Below are 14,220 nucleotides of genomic sequence, written 5' to 3' on the forward strand. Positions count from 1 at the left end.
CAAGCGATGAAGGAAGAAATCGCTTCATTCGGCAAGAATCGAACATGGACGTTGACGGATCTTCCCGAAGGACGTAGGGTAGTTCGTAACAAGTGGGTATTCGCGATCAAGCGGGATTCCGATGGAAGCATACAGCGGTACAAGGCAAGACTGGTGGTCAAAGGCTGATCGCAGAAACCCAGCACGGCGTTGACTACGCAGAGGTGTATCCTTCTGTGGTACGGTATGCAACGATTCGTTATCTAATGGCGTTGGCGATGAAGTTGGACACCTCGATGTGGACCAGATGGACGTCGCAGCTGCCTTCCTGCAAAGCGAACTTAGCTATGAGGAATTGTACATGGTTCAACAGGGAGGATTCGATCATGCGAATGGGAAGGTGTGCCTCAGATGGGATAGAAGGACGACTTTCATTGGATCAAGAAGCTTATATTGAGAAGATAGTTCAGCGCTTTGGAAGGACGGACGCTAAACTGGTAGCAACCCCGGCCGATGGAAGCATCAAGCTCGAGAAATCAATGGCTCCCAGAACCGTCGAAGGAAAAGCTGGTATACACGAAGGACTAATCTGGAGGATTACAAGGATACAGCGATACCGATTGGGGAGGAGACCCTGATGATCGAAGATCAACGTCTGTTCACCATGCAAGGGGCGGCAATATCCTGGAGCGTCATGAAACAATCAACAGTAGCTATTTCGTGCGAGGTGGAATACATATCGCTCGCGCGAGTAATTCCAGAGACGATGTGGTGGGAGAACCTGCGATCGGAGTTCACGGAAGTTGAATCGATGCCCATCTATTGCAATAATCAGTCCGCAAACTTTTTTTTAAAATATTCATTATAGTGTATTTTAACTTTAGCTAATTCTACACTCAAGTCCGCAATGAACATCGCAAGTAATGGATCCTACACCGCAGAACGAAGCATGTGCACTCGTTACCATTTTATTTATGAGTGCTTTGAATAGAACAACATGAAGCTGGAGTACATCCCCACGAAGGATCAACCTGCGTACGGATTTTCGAAAGCGATGAAAATTCAGAAACAACAAACAACAAAACAACAGAATACTGGGGACGAAGGTGATGATTTTGTTTGCGGTTTTCTGTGGGAAAGTGAAGGAGGGAAGATTTTTTGCTTTTTTTCACTCATACTCCCATAAGAAACCCCGTAGGAAGAAAGAGTGTTTCCCGGCTCATCAACCTTCGTAGTCTCTCTCTCTCTCTCTCTCTCTCTCGCTCTCTCTCTCTCTCTCTCTCTCTCTCTCTCTCTCTCTCTCTCGCTCTCTCTCTCTCTCTCTCTCTCTCTCTCTCTCTCTCTCTCTCTCTCTCTCTCTCTCTCTCTCTCTCTCTCTCTCTCTCTCTCTCTTCTCTGCGTAACGTCCTCATTGGGACAAAGCCTGCTTCTCAGCTTAGTGTTCTATGAGCACTTCCACAGTTATTAAGATGAAGGTTGCTCGAGATCATAATAATAAGCTTGGTTCCCGCTCTAATAACCCTCTCAACCACCCGCTCAAAACAAACAAATCAGACGGCGCACAGTGTAGTGTGACTTGGTCAAATAAACTATCAAAAACGTTCCAAAATTAGCTGTATTAAAATAGCAGTTGTACCTTTGAATTTTGGCACACATATGATTTATTGCATATGCCCACCAACACAATTTGATCTTATAAAATATATTTAAATTTATTTAAATCCCTACTTTGCCCAACATTTTCACCAATTATCTCATTGTGCACCACTTTATTTACGTTTTTGTTGACAACTCTCTCCTCTCTTCTCTCGTACTTTTTCTCTCTGACCGTAGAAAACTACCGTGTTATGGGGTGACATTGTAACTACCAATGACGCCCACGCGTCTGTGGCATGGACGTCCGCACGCCCTAGGCCAGCTCACCTCTATTCGACCTCAGGGCCGACTTAAGATCGCACTAAGGAATACTCACCTGTTCAATCTACTAATTCTCAACCTGCAAATTAAGTTGATGCATGCAAGAAAAGTACGCGACTCACGAGATTTAATTTTAATTTACTAGAAAATTTATTTGGGAATACTAGTTGAGAACCACTGGCACTAAACTCACGCTTTCGACGATGGAGGATGCTCTGAACGACGCTTCTGGGATTCCAGCACGTGCTTGCCGGAATACTGTAGACAATCCGGCCGAAAATAGGGGATTCCAGCACCAAGGCCGGAACGACGGGGTTTGGGATTATCGGCAATCACGTGGTGCTAACACTTTGGCACTTTGGCGGGGTTTCGTGCTCAATAAATCACTTGACCGTATGGTGACGGACGGTCGGTAATCACTAGAACCGTATGGTGACGGACGGTTCGGTTCGGCCTTCTGGAAGGCGGTAACCGCGGGAAACAGTCTTCAAAACGGTCGTTTCACTCGCGAATACTGGTCAACGGACACCTGAGCTAAGGCGAGCTAATGCTCCTTTACTTTTAGCGTATAACGCTCACTGGGTCCACTCGTGCGAGAAAAATCACTCCTTAGCGATTAGCACTTACGATTATATTAACTTTGCCGAACTCACTATATACGCCTTCACAGGATCAAAGAGACCCATCCCTGGAAGGGGGCTGCTTTTATAGCTCAGCGGGTGCAGATTCGGCTTCGTCGGTTTCCTACCCCCTCGTATAATCACGGGCCGTCCTCTCTCCTCGGGTGCACTCGGGTTTTGCGCGCTTCGGGTTGTCGAGCAGTTTGGTTCAGGTCTTGGCTAATGCGTGACCGGTGGAACAGTTGAGCCAGTGGAACTACCTGAGTTTCGAAATTGACTCTCGCAGGCGAGATTGATGAGATGAGAAAATTTAAACTAATCGTTGGTTTGTATATAATCCAAACTTTTCATTGCATGTAATTTACATTTACTCGCAGCATAATTTATAGTTGTAGCAAAGCTATCATCAAATTAATTATTTTAGGTTGGAAACTCTATGAGAGGTTACAACATTAATTGATGTAATTTCAACTCATAAACAGCGAACGATTGTTCTGTTATCTATTGAAATCACATTGGCAGTATGATATTTAAAATAGTTAAAAAGATTAACAAAATAACAGCCTTGTTTCGTGATAAACATGAACTGCGGTTTAATAAATTTCACCGCACGTTGAACAATACCACTCAGTTTAACGGTACGCTTTTCCGTTTTAGCGAACCGCGATGTAAATTGATCCGGGTTTTCGACCACGAAAGTGGAAAACGCGTAAGTTTTTCGCGATAAACGGTAGGTCAGGCGAAAGTGCGGTCAATTTCACGTAATCGATCAACTTATTACAGTGCTGTGTTGTGTAGAAGACTGTTAAAAACTGATTTGAAAATAAAAGTGACGCGCTTGTCGAAGAAAAAAAAGTGCAGTATGTGCTACATTTTGGCACGAAATTGTGAAAATATTGTGAAAATTGCAAAGCAGTACTTCCTGACGGATGAAAAATATAGTTGTTTACCACAAGTAGCAACCTGAGTGCAAATTGAGAAGGTAAGCAAGTATAATTTTGAGAAATTGTTCGCTAACTTCCGCGCTTCTCGATGACTATGGTGAGGGGAGGGAGGTATAAGGGAGAGAGTGGCGGCCATACTCGCTGCCATTTTGTAACCCCTGCAACTATGTCCTTAACTGAGAGCTTCCTCTGCCAATGACCATTTTGCATGCGTATATCGTGTGGCAGGCACGAAGGCAACCGGCAACCGTTGTTGTCGAAAATAATAGTTTTGTTTTTATGCGCCAGGAGTATACCAAATGGCGATTCCTTGTCGTTTTGACCTGGGACGGGACGTGACAGCTCATTGGTACAAGCCCTCTTATTCTTTTTGTTACTGTTCATACGGGGGTTGCTCTAGTGTTGCCAACACTTTTCATATGCAAATCAATCAAAACTTGTTGACTAGTTTTATTTAGCATTCTACTTCAAGGAATGAGTTTGAAAACAATCTGATCTTCCTCGTTTGGATCTCACACACAGACTTCCATCCCTTGCCGGCAAACCTTTGGATTCTTCGAAAATTAGTAAAAATGAAGCCCAGAATTATACACATCACTGCGCCCATAATGTATCGTTTTGCACTTCATTTCACCATGTCAAGTTCCGGATAAAAACAGCACAGAAAGTGAGAAAAACGATTAATGTTGTTAGTTATTAATTATCAATCATACGAGGTTTAAAAAACCCGTGACTACTAGCAACACGGCTAACTCAACAACAGAGTGCCCTCTTGTAAACGAACGTAACGCGGCGCAACGCTGCTTTTGTCAAATTGACCAATCAGAAGTGGTCTTTTTTGACAGGCAAATGGTTTCGTATTTGCACTAGCACCTGACGGGTCCCGTCCCAGGTTTTGACTGGTTTCCTGCTCGATTGGAACTATGGGGATGACAGAAAATCGACTGTTCCAATTTTGACGTTTTTGCTCTTTGTTTTATCCAGGCTCGTTACACTATCCAAGACTTGATTAAGTCTTCTGTTTTGCTTTCGCAGGCCAGAAACACAAATGACACGGTGCTATCCTGTCTCGGTGTAGGCTTCCCCGGTTTTCCTGAACAGCCTTCTTTCTCGTTGTCCCGTGTTGCCATATCCTTTCCTTCGGGAAAACGTCTGTTGCAGAATCGCTTCAACAGGAAGACCTTCGACGTGACACTGACCTTCTGATGATGGTTCTAGAAGGCCTTCCATGCTTCCTTCGCGGTTTTCGACGACCGATTCAACGGGCGTTGAGTGTCCTCGATCAGAAACCCGATGGTCGCCCTGGCCTTGGCGTCTCCAGAAACGCTAGTTTGAATGAAACATAAATCTACTCACAGGCCCATAACCTGTTGCAGGTTGCAGTGGAAATAAAAACCGACTGGTTTGATTAGGAATTGAACGAAGACTGAAGAAAATTAATGTATACATACCAATTTACACGATTGCTTTGATTGATTTATGTTATTTGGTATTATAACAGAATACCGTGTACACTCAAAAATTAAAGTAGTCATCGAGTTACTAGATACTTCGATCGCTGGACAAAAATCGCAGTAGCCTGTGCGCCCGAGTGGTTGCGTTTTTAAAACGTCAGTCACGTAAATCACACTTCCACGTTGTTTTCCACAGAAAAGTGTTTGCAAATGCACAAAACATGTTTTGTTAGAAGAATTTAACAAAAGAAGAATTTAACAAAAAAAAACATCGAATTAGGTGCAGAATTTTTGTCTAGTGGCATACTTGAAGGCCACACTTTAACCCTCTAATACCCAAATTTTTGATTTTGATCTAAATATCATTTTTCGTCATCTAAAATCGATTTAAACATGTTTTGGAAGATTATTCTTTTTAATTCTCGATTTCGTGAATTTTAGTTTTTGATTTTTCTAATTTTTATTTTTGAACATCCCCACACTTTTATATTTTTCCTGGAAGCCAATTTGGGGAACGGATTTTTTGAGATGAAAACATTTTGAGATTTTATGATTATTGTTGAAATATTATTATTTTAATTTTTTTTTCATAGAAAATTTTATTTTCCGTGTAATTTTAAGGAAAATAATTCTAGAGTGTATTCGATTTGCTTAAACCATTAAACGAGGATGGAATGATTTGGGAAAATTTTAAAATATGTTAATTGTAGCGATTCAATACTAAATAAACAATGACTTCTAACAGGTGACTAAAACATCATTTTTTCAATGATTTTTAAAAAATGTAAATACGCTTTAAAATACACCAAAAATAATTTTGAGATATACAGAACAGTCCTAAATATCAGCCAAAAATATTAAAAAATTGGTTTTCCACGAAACAAAAATTACAAAAATGCTCAAACTATACCCCGTCTAAAGGCGGGATTGGGTATTAGAGGGTTAAGTGACATTTCAGCTGGTGCTACGCAACCCGAATAATGTAAAGAGTTTTATAAAGGTCGTGTGTAGGAAGTGATATCCCCTACTGCAAAGAGCAACCTCATTCTTCGGTCACAGTAATTGTTTGCATTTGTCAAATTCAGATGCCTTAAAAGCTTTTAGAGTAAAATTTCGTCAAATCGTACCTACTCAATGAGAGTCTAATGAAGGTGTGGAAGAGACACTTCGTGTGCGTGAGATCCGTGTTTGGTGCAAAACATATCACTACTACACGTAAAGCGAGCTCCCATAAGAACGCGTGTCAAATAGTGACGTCACTATTTGTGTTTACATTTTTCTTTGCTTACTAATACATCTCTTCTTCTTCCTCACCTGTAATATACTCTCATTGGTACCTACCTTCATATGTCTTTTCTGCATTGTTCCAAATTTCGTGCTTAATTCGATGTTCCCCGTTGGCAAGTGAGTCCCTTCTAATCATCCCACGTACGCCGCCACTGACGCCTAACGTAGGGCGGACTGTACGAGGAACTTCTACTGTAACTGCTAGTCGTGGTCGCGGTCGTCTTGGGTTCCGGCTTCTCCGGTTCCGGTTTCACCTCTTCCTCTGTCGATTGCGCTCCCGTTGGTCTGTGAAGCACCTCCTTCTCCTCGTCGATTTCCTCTTCGTCTTCCTCTTCCTCTTCTTCTTCAACCTCCTCCTCGACTTCCTCGACTTCGATTTCTTCGATCTCTTCTTCCTCTTCGCTTACCTGCTCCATGTTGGTTTTCGTCGGGGACGGTGCCTTGAAAGCGGATTTTGGGGCATCACTGGAAAGAATACGTAGATTAGGAGAGTCTCTCGAAGTAAAAGTGACATTCCATCATTTACCTTTCATCCTGATCATCCCAGAAACCTTTGGTAGGGCTAGGAGGTTTCTGTTCCGGTTCCGGTGTCTTTCGCTTCCACGCCTGCCGCGGAACAAAGTCATCGTCGCGGTCATCGAACGGACTTACGAAGTCGTCCTCAGCTTTCTTCGATTCCTCCTTCTTCTCGTCGTGACTGGCAGCGCTTCCATTTTCCACTGGCTTCTCGGTTCCGTTCTGAGTGACCTCTTCTTGTCCTTCTTCCTTTGGAGGAGTCAGCACCACCACCGAGTTGTCCTTCTTCTCCATCCGATCGAACACTCCCGAACGATCGAGCATCGCCTTTATGTTTTGAATCGGTAGATCGTACAGCACCGTCAGTAGAGTTCCTCCAAAAATGAGCAGGAATATCTCCGTACGATTTAGGTACCCGGACCAGCTAAACACTTCGCTACCTCGGGTCGACCCGGCAAAGTAGAAGAACACCAGGAACTGGATCAACGATACCGAGTAGGAGATCTTGCTCAGGAAGGTCATCATGCGGCAGCTGAGCAGACGGTTCAGCAAGCTGGCCTGGTGGGTCTCGCAGAAGTAGATCACCCAGCAGATGGAAAGCGCCCACGAGAGCGGCGCCAAGGCTGCGTACTGGGCCGCATCGTTGATGTCGTACTGGAACTCTTTCTCGGCGGTGCCCAGCGGGAATACGAAGCACCATCCGAGGGCGATCGCCGTGCCGATCCAGCCGCTCATGCGGATGCCCCGGTCGACCTGTTTGCGGATGTCTCCTTCTCGCAGGAGGTAGCCTAGGCCGAAGCCTGCGAGGTAAGGGGTCGCACGGTGCAGAGTTTCCGAGAAGCTCAGGTTGACGGTGCGGTAGATTTGGGTAAGACGGATGCCGTGGTAGATGTACGGAGATAGGCGATCTTCCGTAGTTGAGGTGAAGCGCATGGCCGTGGAAAGACCGTGGAGCAGGACGAAGGCACCGATGCCGTAGAACGGATTCGCAGTCAGGATGATCAACAGCAGTGGTGCCAGGATGGCCAGCTGCATTTCAACGGCTAGTTGGAACGTATGTGGAGCACACTGGAAAATATGAGGTGGTCATGGGAAGGAGATCCTCTTGAGGCCATGGTTCAGAACTTACGCTTTCTTCTACGGGGTACCAATTCTGGACGAACAGGATGTTCTTCCAGAAGTTGTGTTTGCACAGATCGGCGTTCTTGACGACGACGTCTCCCCACTGGGGACCATTGCCAAGGTGTTCCCATACCACAGAGTAGAAGATCAGCACCGGGATTAGTGGTAGAGTCAGTCTGGAAATGAGAATCGGGTTAAGGAGAACTTCGGACCAAGTAGTCTAGCTGGTACACAAACCTCAAATAACGTCCGACGATTCGCCGGAACCAGGCAACCTTCTGCTTCTGCTGATACTCGCCAACCATATGGTACGCGGCCAGGAATCCGCTGATCACCAGGTAGACGTCGGCGTAGAGCATCAACACCCGTAGAGCTACGCTCCAGGGAGTGTTGAAACTCTCGGTGAATTCGTTTCGATTGGTAAACGGTTGGAAGCCCATGGGAATCAGTCGGAGGGCACAGAATAGGGCGATCGTTGCAAGGGCGCGTAGTCCCGAGAGGCATCCTACGACGTCCTTGCCAGCGAGAGTTTCGTCCTCACCTCCCATTAGTTGACGGAAGGTTCGCTTAACCGAGAAGGACATTAGGGTCTGATGAAGCAGGTTGGGTTCTTCGTTAGGGGTGGTAGACTCTTCAGCGTTTTCGTTGGTGGATTTCTGCGCGGTGGGAACCTTTGGATGGGGTTCAATCTGGATTACGCCAAAGTCGTTCAAGGAAGCCACTACGGTTACGACTACAATGAAGGTGTAGAAGCCACTACAAGATTTCAGGGAAGGTCATTAAGATGTTCTGGTAGTAACTACAAAAGAATGACTCACAGTGAAGCAACTAATCGCCAGTTCTCCTTGAACAGCTTGGTCCACGTAGATGTCTGGCGTACGTGACAATTGCCTTCTTCGATCTCCAGGAAAAGCTTGATTCCGGTAGTGTTGTACGGCTTCACAAAGTTCTTCACGATACTGCCAGCATCCTCGTAGCTGCAAGCCGCCGGAAGGCAGATACCCCAATTGATGGTCGTGAAGCGCGGAAGAAAATGATCTGGCTGTAAAACAACGCTTCAAATGCATTAAGCCGAAGTCTTCGGTAAACATTGGATACTTACGTCATTCAGAGTACTCTTGATGAAGCCGCGACCTTGCAACAGATGTACCGGCAACTTCAGGTCATCGTCCTCAGCAACCACATCGATGTGCGCTAGGCAGTACTTTCCTCTCATGCGGACCTGTTCATCCTCCTTCACCTTAACCTTGGTAGCGATGCCAGTGCATAGATCATAGTCTCCCAACTGATTGGCATTACCTCGAAGCAGACCGGAAGTCACCTTGGCACTGGCGTCGATCATCTGCAGTGCCCAAAGACGCTTTCCGCGTAGTTGACGCTGAAAGATCTGTCCCTGGCGACGACATTCGTTATTCTTTAGGCGGGAGTAGTCAGGAACGAAGGAGGGGATGCGGAGCAGAAGTGACTCAAAGTCTTCGGGAGAGATCTCGATACGTTGCTTGACCACCTTGGATGAAGTGTGTTGAAGCTTCTTGATCTTCTTAGGGTCAGTATCGATTGGAGTCTCCGATGGGAGGTCGTCGGATTTGAACAATGTGTTCAATGGACTTGCGTTGAGCAGTTGAACAATTTTGGAATCCTTGGATTTCTTTTGCTTTGGTTTCTCCGTTGAATCGTCTTCATCTTCATCGTCTTCATCGCCTACTGGAGGAAACTTTATTTCTTCACTTGTATCTTCTTTATCCGATTGCAAAAGACTACTGACAAAATTGATCAATGGGTTTTCCTTTTCCTTATCGTGATCATCGTCGTCATCATCATCATTATCACCGTCTTTATCACGATCGTTGTCATCATTGTCCACAATGTCAGATAGCTTCTTCAACCATCCAAACATACCACCTTCATCTTTGTCTTCCTCATCATCATCTTCGTCGTCATCTTCATCAACTTCAATTTGCTTCTTATCTTCTTTTTCTTTATCGGAATCCTTACTTGTGAGATCTTTCAACCACCCAAACAGTCCCCCACTTTCCTTTTCATCTTCTTCGTCGTCGTCATCGTCGCCATCATCATTCTTGTCTTCCACTTGATCCTTCTCTTTGTCATCCTCGTCTTCCTTATTCTTCTTAGATCCTAGCAATCCAAAAAGGTTGAAAATCGTTTTCTCTTCTTCGTCTTCTTCATCCTCATCATCCTCATCGTCGTCGTCGTCCGTATCAATAACATCTCTCACCGATCTCACCTTGATCTTCTGTGATTTCACTTCCTCGTCATAACTATACTTCCTACCCGCTGCCTTCTTCTTCTGCACTGGAGACAACCTGTAGCTCTTACGCACTTTCTCAAACTTGTACTTGCTCTCAGCAGCTCTCTCTTCCTCATCATCATCGTCGTCATCCTCAATCCCCTCCTCATCATCCTCATCATCGTCGTCGTCGTCGTCGTCCTGATCAACCACCGCACGTTTCTTCACCTCCTCCATGACCCCGCGTCTGCCTTGAATCTTCCTCTTGGCATACGCAACCGATGCCCTCTGGTTATCATCCACGTCGGAGTCACGTAACCGGAATCCATCGCCGCTCGCCACCAGACACCCAATCACCAAGGCAACGACCGCCAACAGGAACCACAACCGAAAGCACACGGCCATCTTTGATCAAATTCCGATCTTTTCCACCTGGCCTGCTTTAATCGGCTTAAATCATATCGCCTCCTCGTTCGCCGTAGACTACACTATCACTAATCCACTAAAAAATTCGGGAACACAAAACAAATGCAACTATTTAGGTAGGATGCGGTGAGATAAATATCGAATTACGCGCGCGAAAAAATGCCACCGTTTGTGAAAATTTTCTAAGCCGAGCGAAAAATTTCCTTAAATAACTAAAAATATGGTGCGCGGCGCTATATTTCGTTGGACCGACCGACCACTACACCTAGTAGGGAATCGCGCTACTTGGGCGGTGGCTTCTATATTCGTCTGTTTTCCACTATAACTCAGTCAATCTTGAACCAATTGACACAATTCTTGGAATGCGGTGAGATAGGTATAGTATCTACCCGTGTACAAAATTTCAAGTCAATCGGTTCAAAATTGACAGAGTTACAGTGGAAAACAGACTAAAATAACAGACGAAGAAAACCACCGCCCAAGTAGCGCGATACCCTATATGAGTAACTAAACTAAGAGCTAAGAGGAGAAGATGCGCGCGCGATTACCTACACCACACACGACACGGACCGCGCGCGGCGATGGACGTCTTTTCCGATCGAGCGACGTTCTGCGACAATTTTTGGTCCCCGAGGAAAGGCGAGACCGCGAGCGACAGCAGCCGTTGGGAAATTGTGTGTTTTATGAGGGACATGCTGGTGTCTCCCGGTTTTTCTCACTCTGTGGGGTGGAAATTTTCTCACGTCTGTTTTAACCGAAATAGTGAGCGTGATTTGTGACACGGTAAGATCACTACAAGGTGAGAAAGCCTTAATTGAAACAGTGACACATGTGAAATTATGTTTGGTCTATTATAAAAACCTAGATCAGAAAAAAAAACTTAGGAATAATATAGGGGGTTGAGGGGCAAGATGGCCACCCTAAGCTTAGGCGCCTTGGGAGCATATACTTTCATTAGAATATGGCTATTTAACACTCATTCCCTTTGTTTCATGTCTTTTCTATCTTATTAACACAAAAAAGCATTTTATTTTGCACTACCATGGACAGGGGCTCGTGGCGACGAAGCCTCAACAAGGAAGTCAAGGAAGTCGATATGTATTTGACCTGGGCCCAAGTCAACGCGAAAGCAAGCTGTCGCCCAGGATGGAGATCTTTTACGTTGGCCCTATGTACCCCTAGAGGTGCTCATGCTTTTGCGGGTTTTAACTTAAAGATGCATTTGAACGTATTCTGTTCATGTTCTGTTCAAAACCTGCGCTCACGTGAGCCGTGTTCAAGTTCAAACAAAGTGGGTGTTTTAACACGGGGCACTGTGTAGCTAATAGCAACTGATTTGCGACCATTGCACTGCCGTTCTAAGCATATCTGTACCATGTCGTTTTTCTACGCATACTGTCCCACCGCTCTAACTTAAGTGACAACTAAAAATCAATGTCAGAAAGATGCTTGACGTTATCGTGGAATATTTATTTGTGATGCAAAATGAAAAAAATATTAAATTAACTTAATAGAAATACACTAAAACTCCAATAGCGCTGTAGTCACTTTTCCTATTTAATTAAATTTATAACTTTTATTGTAATTATTGATTGTTTTTAAGTGTCCAGCTTGAAGAGAATCTTTTGTTTTGGTAAACAAAATTTATTTGACACTTATAGTACCGCTACTGACGCTGTAAGGGCGCGGCAAACTAGATGTTAGTCACACGAACAGTCGCGACATTGGACTTCTGTGGCTAGTTATTCTACTATTAACTTCAAATGGCTCTGTTACTGAGAAAAACACGGTAAGAATGCAAAACAACATGGGACAGATATGCTTAGAAGGGCAGTGCAGTCACTCGGTCATCATCGCTGGGGCGTGCGTGTCGGCTGTGCAGATTTTTACAAGGTTTTTGCGACAGCGCTGGATGTGAAATATACGTAGGTACAGCTTACAAAAAAAAATGGCTAGTTCTCTATGAACAAAAAGTCATCTGACTTTTCTCTTCTCTTATGAGGTTTTCCCACCAATAGGAGCCTCCTCCTCCAAAATCAAAGGGCTCATTACACTTGATCGAGTTAGTTCCTATACAACAATTTCTTCTCAGTGATGTGATGTTGAATCGGAGCTCCGCAGAGGTACTTCTGGCTAGTCTGATGCCAGGATTACATCTGAGAGCATCTGAGTAACGACACGGCGTGTGGAGCCGCACGTCATAATATCGTTGAAACAAAAACTATGTCCAGGGCTTGGCCCGTTTCTGACCTGGTGTTATCTCAGCCCCCAACATCCTACATATCGATGTAGAATGCACTTTCAGGGACTTGGTAATTCGAGTAGACATCCATCACATCAGTAGGAAACAGAAGTGACTGCGATCATCTGCGATGAAAATGCGGCGTCGTAAAACATCATGATTTTTATTTACTTTCGGCGGCTAATGATCTGAGCTGCCAATTTTGAACACCATTTCGTGAGTAATGTAGTTGCCCAGATTGTGTTCAAAAATGTGAACACGCACGTAAGAGCAATCAGAGAATATTTTCGGCACGCTCACAGAACATGAGCGTTCAAAATGCATCTCTAGTTTCAAGAACTTTATTGGGCTTTTTCAGCTTTTTTTTTTGAGGTTTTTTGGCTTGGCAAAACTAGTGTCGCTCCCCCTGTACGATATAGAATTTCATACTCAGCCGATGAATGTCAGAACAGATGCTGTTTGAGCTCCTTGGTAAACAGACGATTTCAATATACCCTCTCAATCTAGCTGAAGTCAGAAGAACAACAGTGGCCAGGCTCCAGTACCAGCAAAGCACACAGCTCTTAGCTGGCGGTCTTTGTCATCGCTAAACGCGGAAGCATGAGGTAGGAACTTATGAGGATCAGAGCTATGTTGAAAGCTCCTGGAGTAGATATTCCACAAGGAATTCCAAAAAATATCTTGGAAAAACTCAGATAAAAAGAACTCCTGAAAGATTTCTATTAAGAACATTTCAGAGAATTCCAAAATGACCCGCCCGAAGAAATTCCTGAAGGATCTAGAAGAATTCTAGAAGGAACTCCTGGCAGAATGCCGGAAACAGTCCCCGGAAGAATCACGGACGGAGTTTCTTAGGAAAGTTTGGGAGGAATTAATGAAGAAATCCCAGAAAGAAACTTCCCTGGAGAAATTTTGGAAGGAACTTCGGGAGGAATCCCGTCAAAAGTCCCGAGCAGAATAACCAGAGCGATCCTAACAGAAACACCTGATGTAATCTCAAATGAAAATTATGGGAGGAACTCGTGAAGGATCTTTTGGAGGTATACTAGAAGGAGTTCCTGGCGGAGATTTTCTTGATGAATCTCATAAAGCATTCCTGGAGGATGCTCAGCAGCAACTCCTTGAGGAATCTCAGAAGTAACTTACTGAAGAGCTCAGAGAACTAAAAGAAGTCCTGAAGGAATCTCAGATCGAACTCCTGGATGAATTTTAAAAGGAATTTTTGGATAATTCCTAGAACGCATTCCAGAAGAAATTACGGAAAGAACTCCTGGAGAAGTTGTGGATGGAATTTCTGGAAGAATTCCGCTAGGAATTCTTGAATGAATCTTGGAATGAATATGTGCATGAGTGAATCCCTGAAGGGATTTATTGGAAATTTTTCTCTGCCGTAATTCTGAAAAGTGACAATCCAAATTTCAACGTATTTTGATATATATCTGGCGAAATTATAATTCTGTGATTT

At 44.4% G+C, this 14,220-nt stretch overlaps 2 protein-coding genes across 6 annotated transcripts in view; one reads left to right on the forward strand and one right to left on the reverse strand.

The window, feature by feature from the left end:
- LOC109417220 (NADPH--cytochrome P450 reductase) overlaps window positions 1-14,220 on the forward strand; it is a 350,731-nt gene that overhangs the window by 217,626 nt on the left and 118,885 nt on the right. The window lies entirely within an intron of this gene.
- On the reverse strand, window positions 5,960-11,189 carry LOC109417217 (uncharacterized). 5 transcript variants are annotated; one of them, XR_009995963.1, is made up of 7 exons: window positions 8,942-10,919; window positions 8,658-8,881; window positions 8,077-8,595; window positions 7,847-8,015; window positions 6,728-7,785; window positions 6,252-6,666; window positions 5,960-6,041 (listed from the first exon to the last, which is right to left on the reverse strand). XR_009995963.1 is itself a non-coding variant. In XM_062844216.1 (7 exons), exons 2-7 carry the CDS (start codon window positions 10,490-10,492, stop codon window positions 6,330-6,332), a joined length of 3,858 nt encoding a protein of 1,285 aa, XP_062700200.1. In that variant the 5' UTR covers window positions 10,493-10,589; window positions 11,066-11,189; the 3' UTR covers window positions 5,960-6,329. The 5 variants fall into 5 exon arrangements, 4 of the variants coding, with proteins under 4 accessions (XP_062700200.1, XP_062700201.1, XP_062700202.1 ...); XM_062844216.1 differs by adding an exon at window positions 11,066-11,189 and having other exon boundaries at window positions 5,960-6,666; window positions 8,942-10,589; XM_062844217.1 differs by adding an exon at window positions 11,062-11,188 and having other exon boundaries at window positions 5,960-6,666; window positions 8,942-10,589.

The sequence above is a fragment of the Aedes albopictus genome, chromosome 1 (genome assembly GCF_035046485.1).
Source record: "Aedes albopictus strain Foshan chromosome 1, AalbF5, whole genome shotgun sequence".
NCBI classification, from domain to species: Eukaryota; Metazoa; Arthropoda; class Insecta; order Diptera; family Culicidae; genus Aedes; species Aedes albopictus.

Bases quoted from the DNA above. Each gene is read 5' to 3' on its own strand.
- LOC109417217 (XM_062844216.1), bottom strand. From the start codon at position 10,492: ATGGCCGTGTGCTTTCGGTTGTGGTTCCTGTTGGCGGTCGTTGCCTTG. The intron at 8,882-8,941 runs GTAAGTATCCAA...GTTGTTTTACAG, and splicing joins TCAAGAGTACTCTGAATGAC to CCAGATCATTTTCTTCCGCG. The intron at 7,786-7,846 runs GTAAGTTCTGAA...CATATTTTCCAG, and splicing joins GGTACCCCGTAGAAGAAAGC to TGTGCTCCACATACGTTCCA.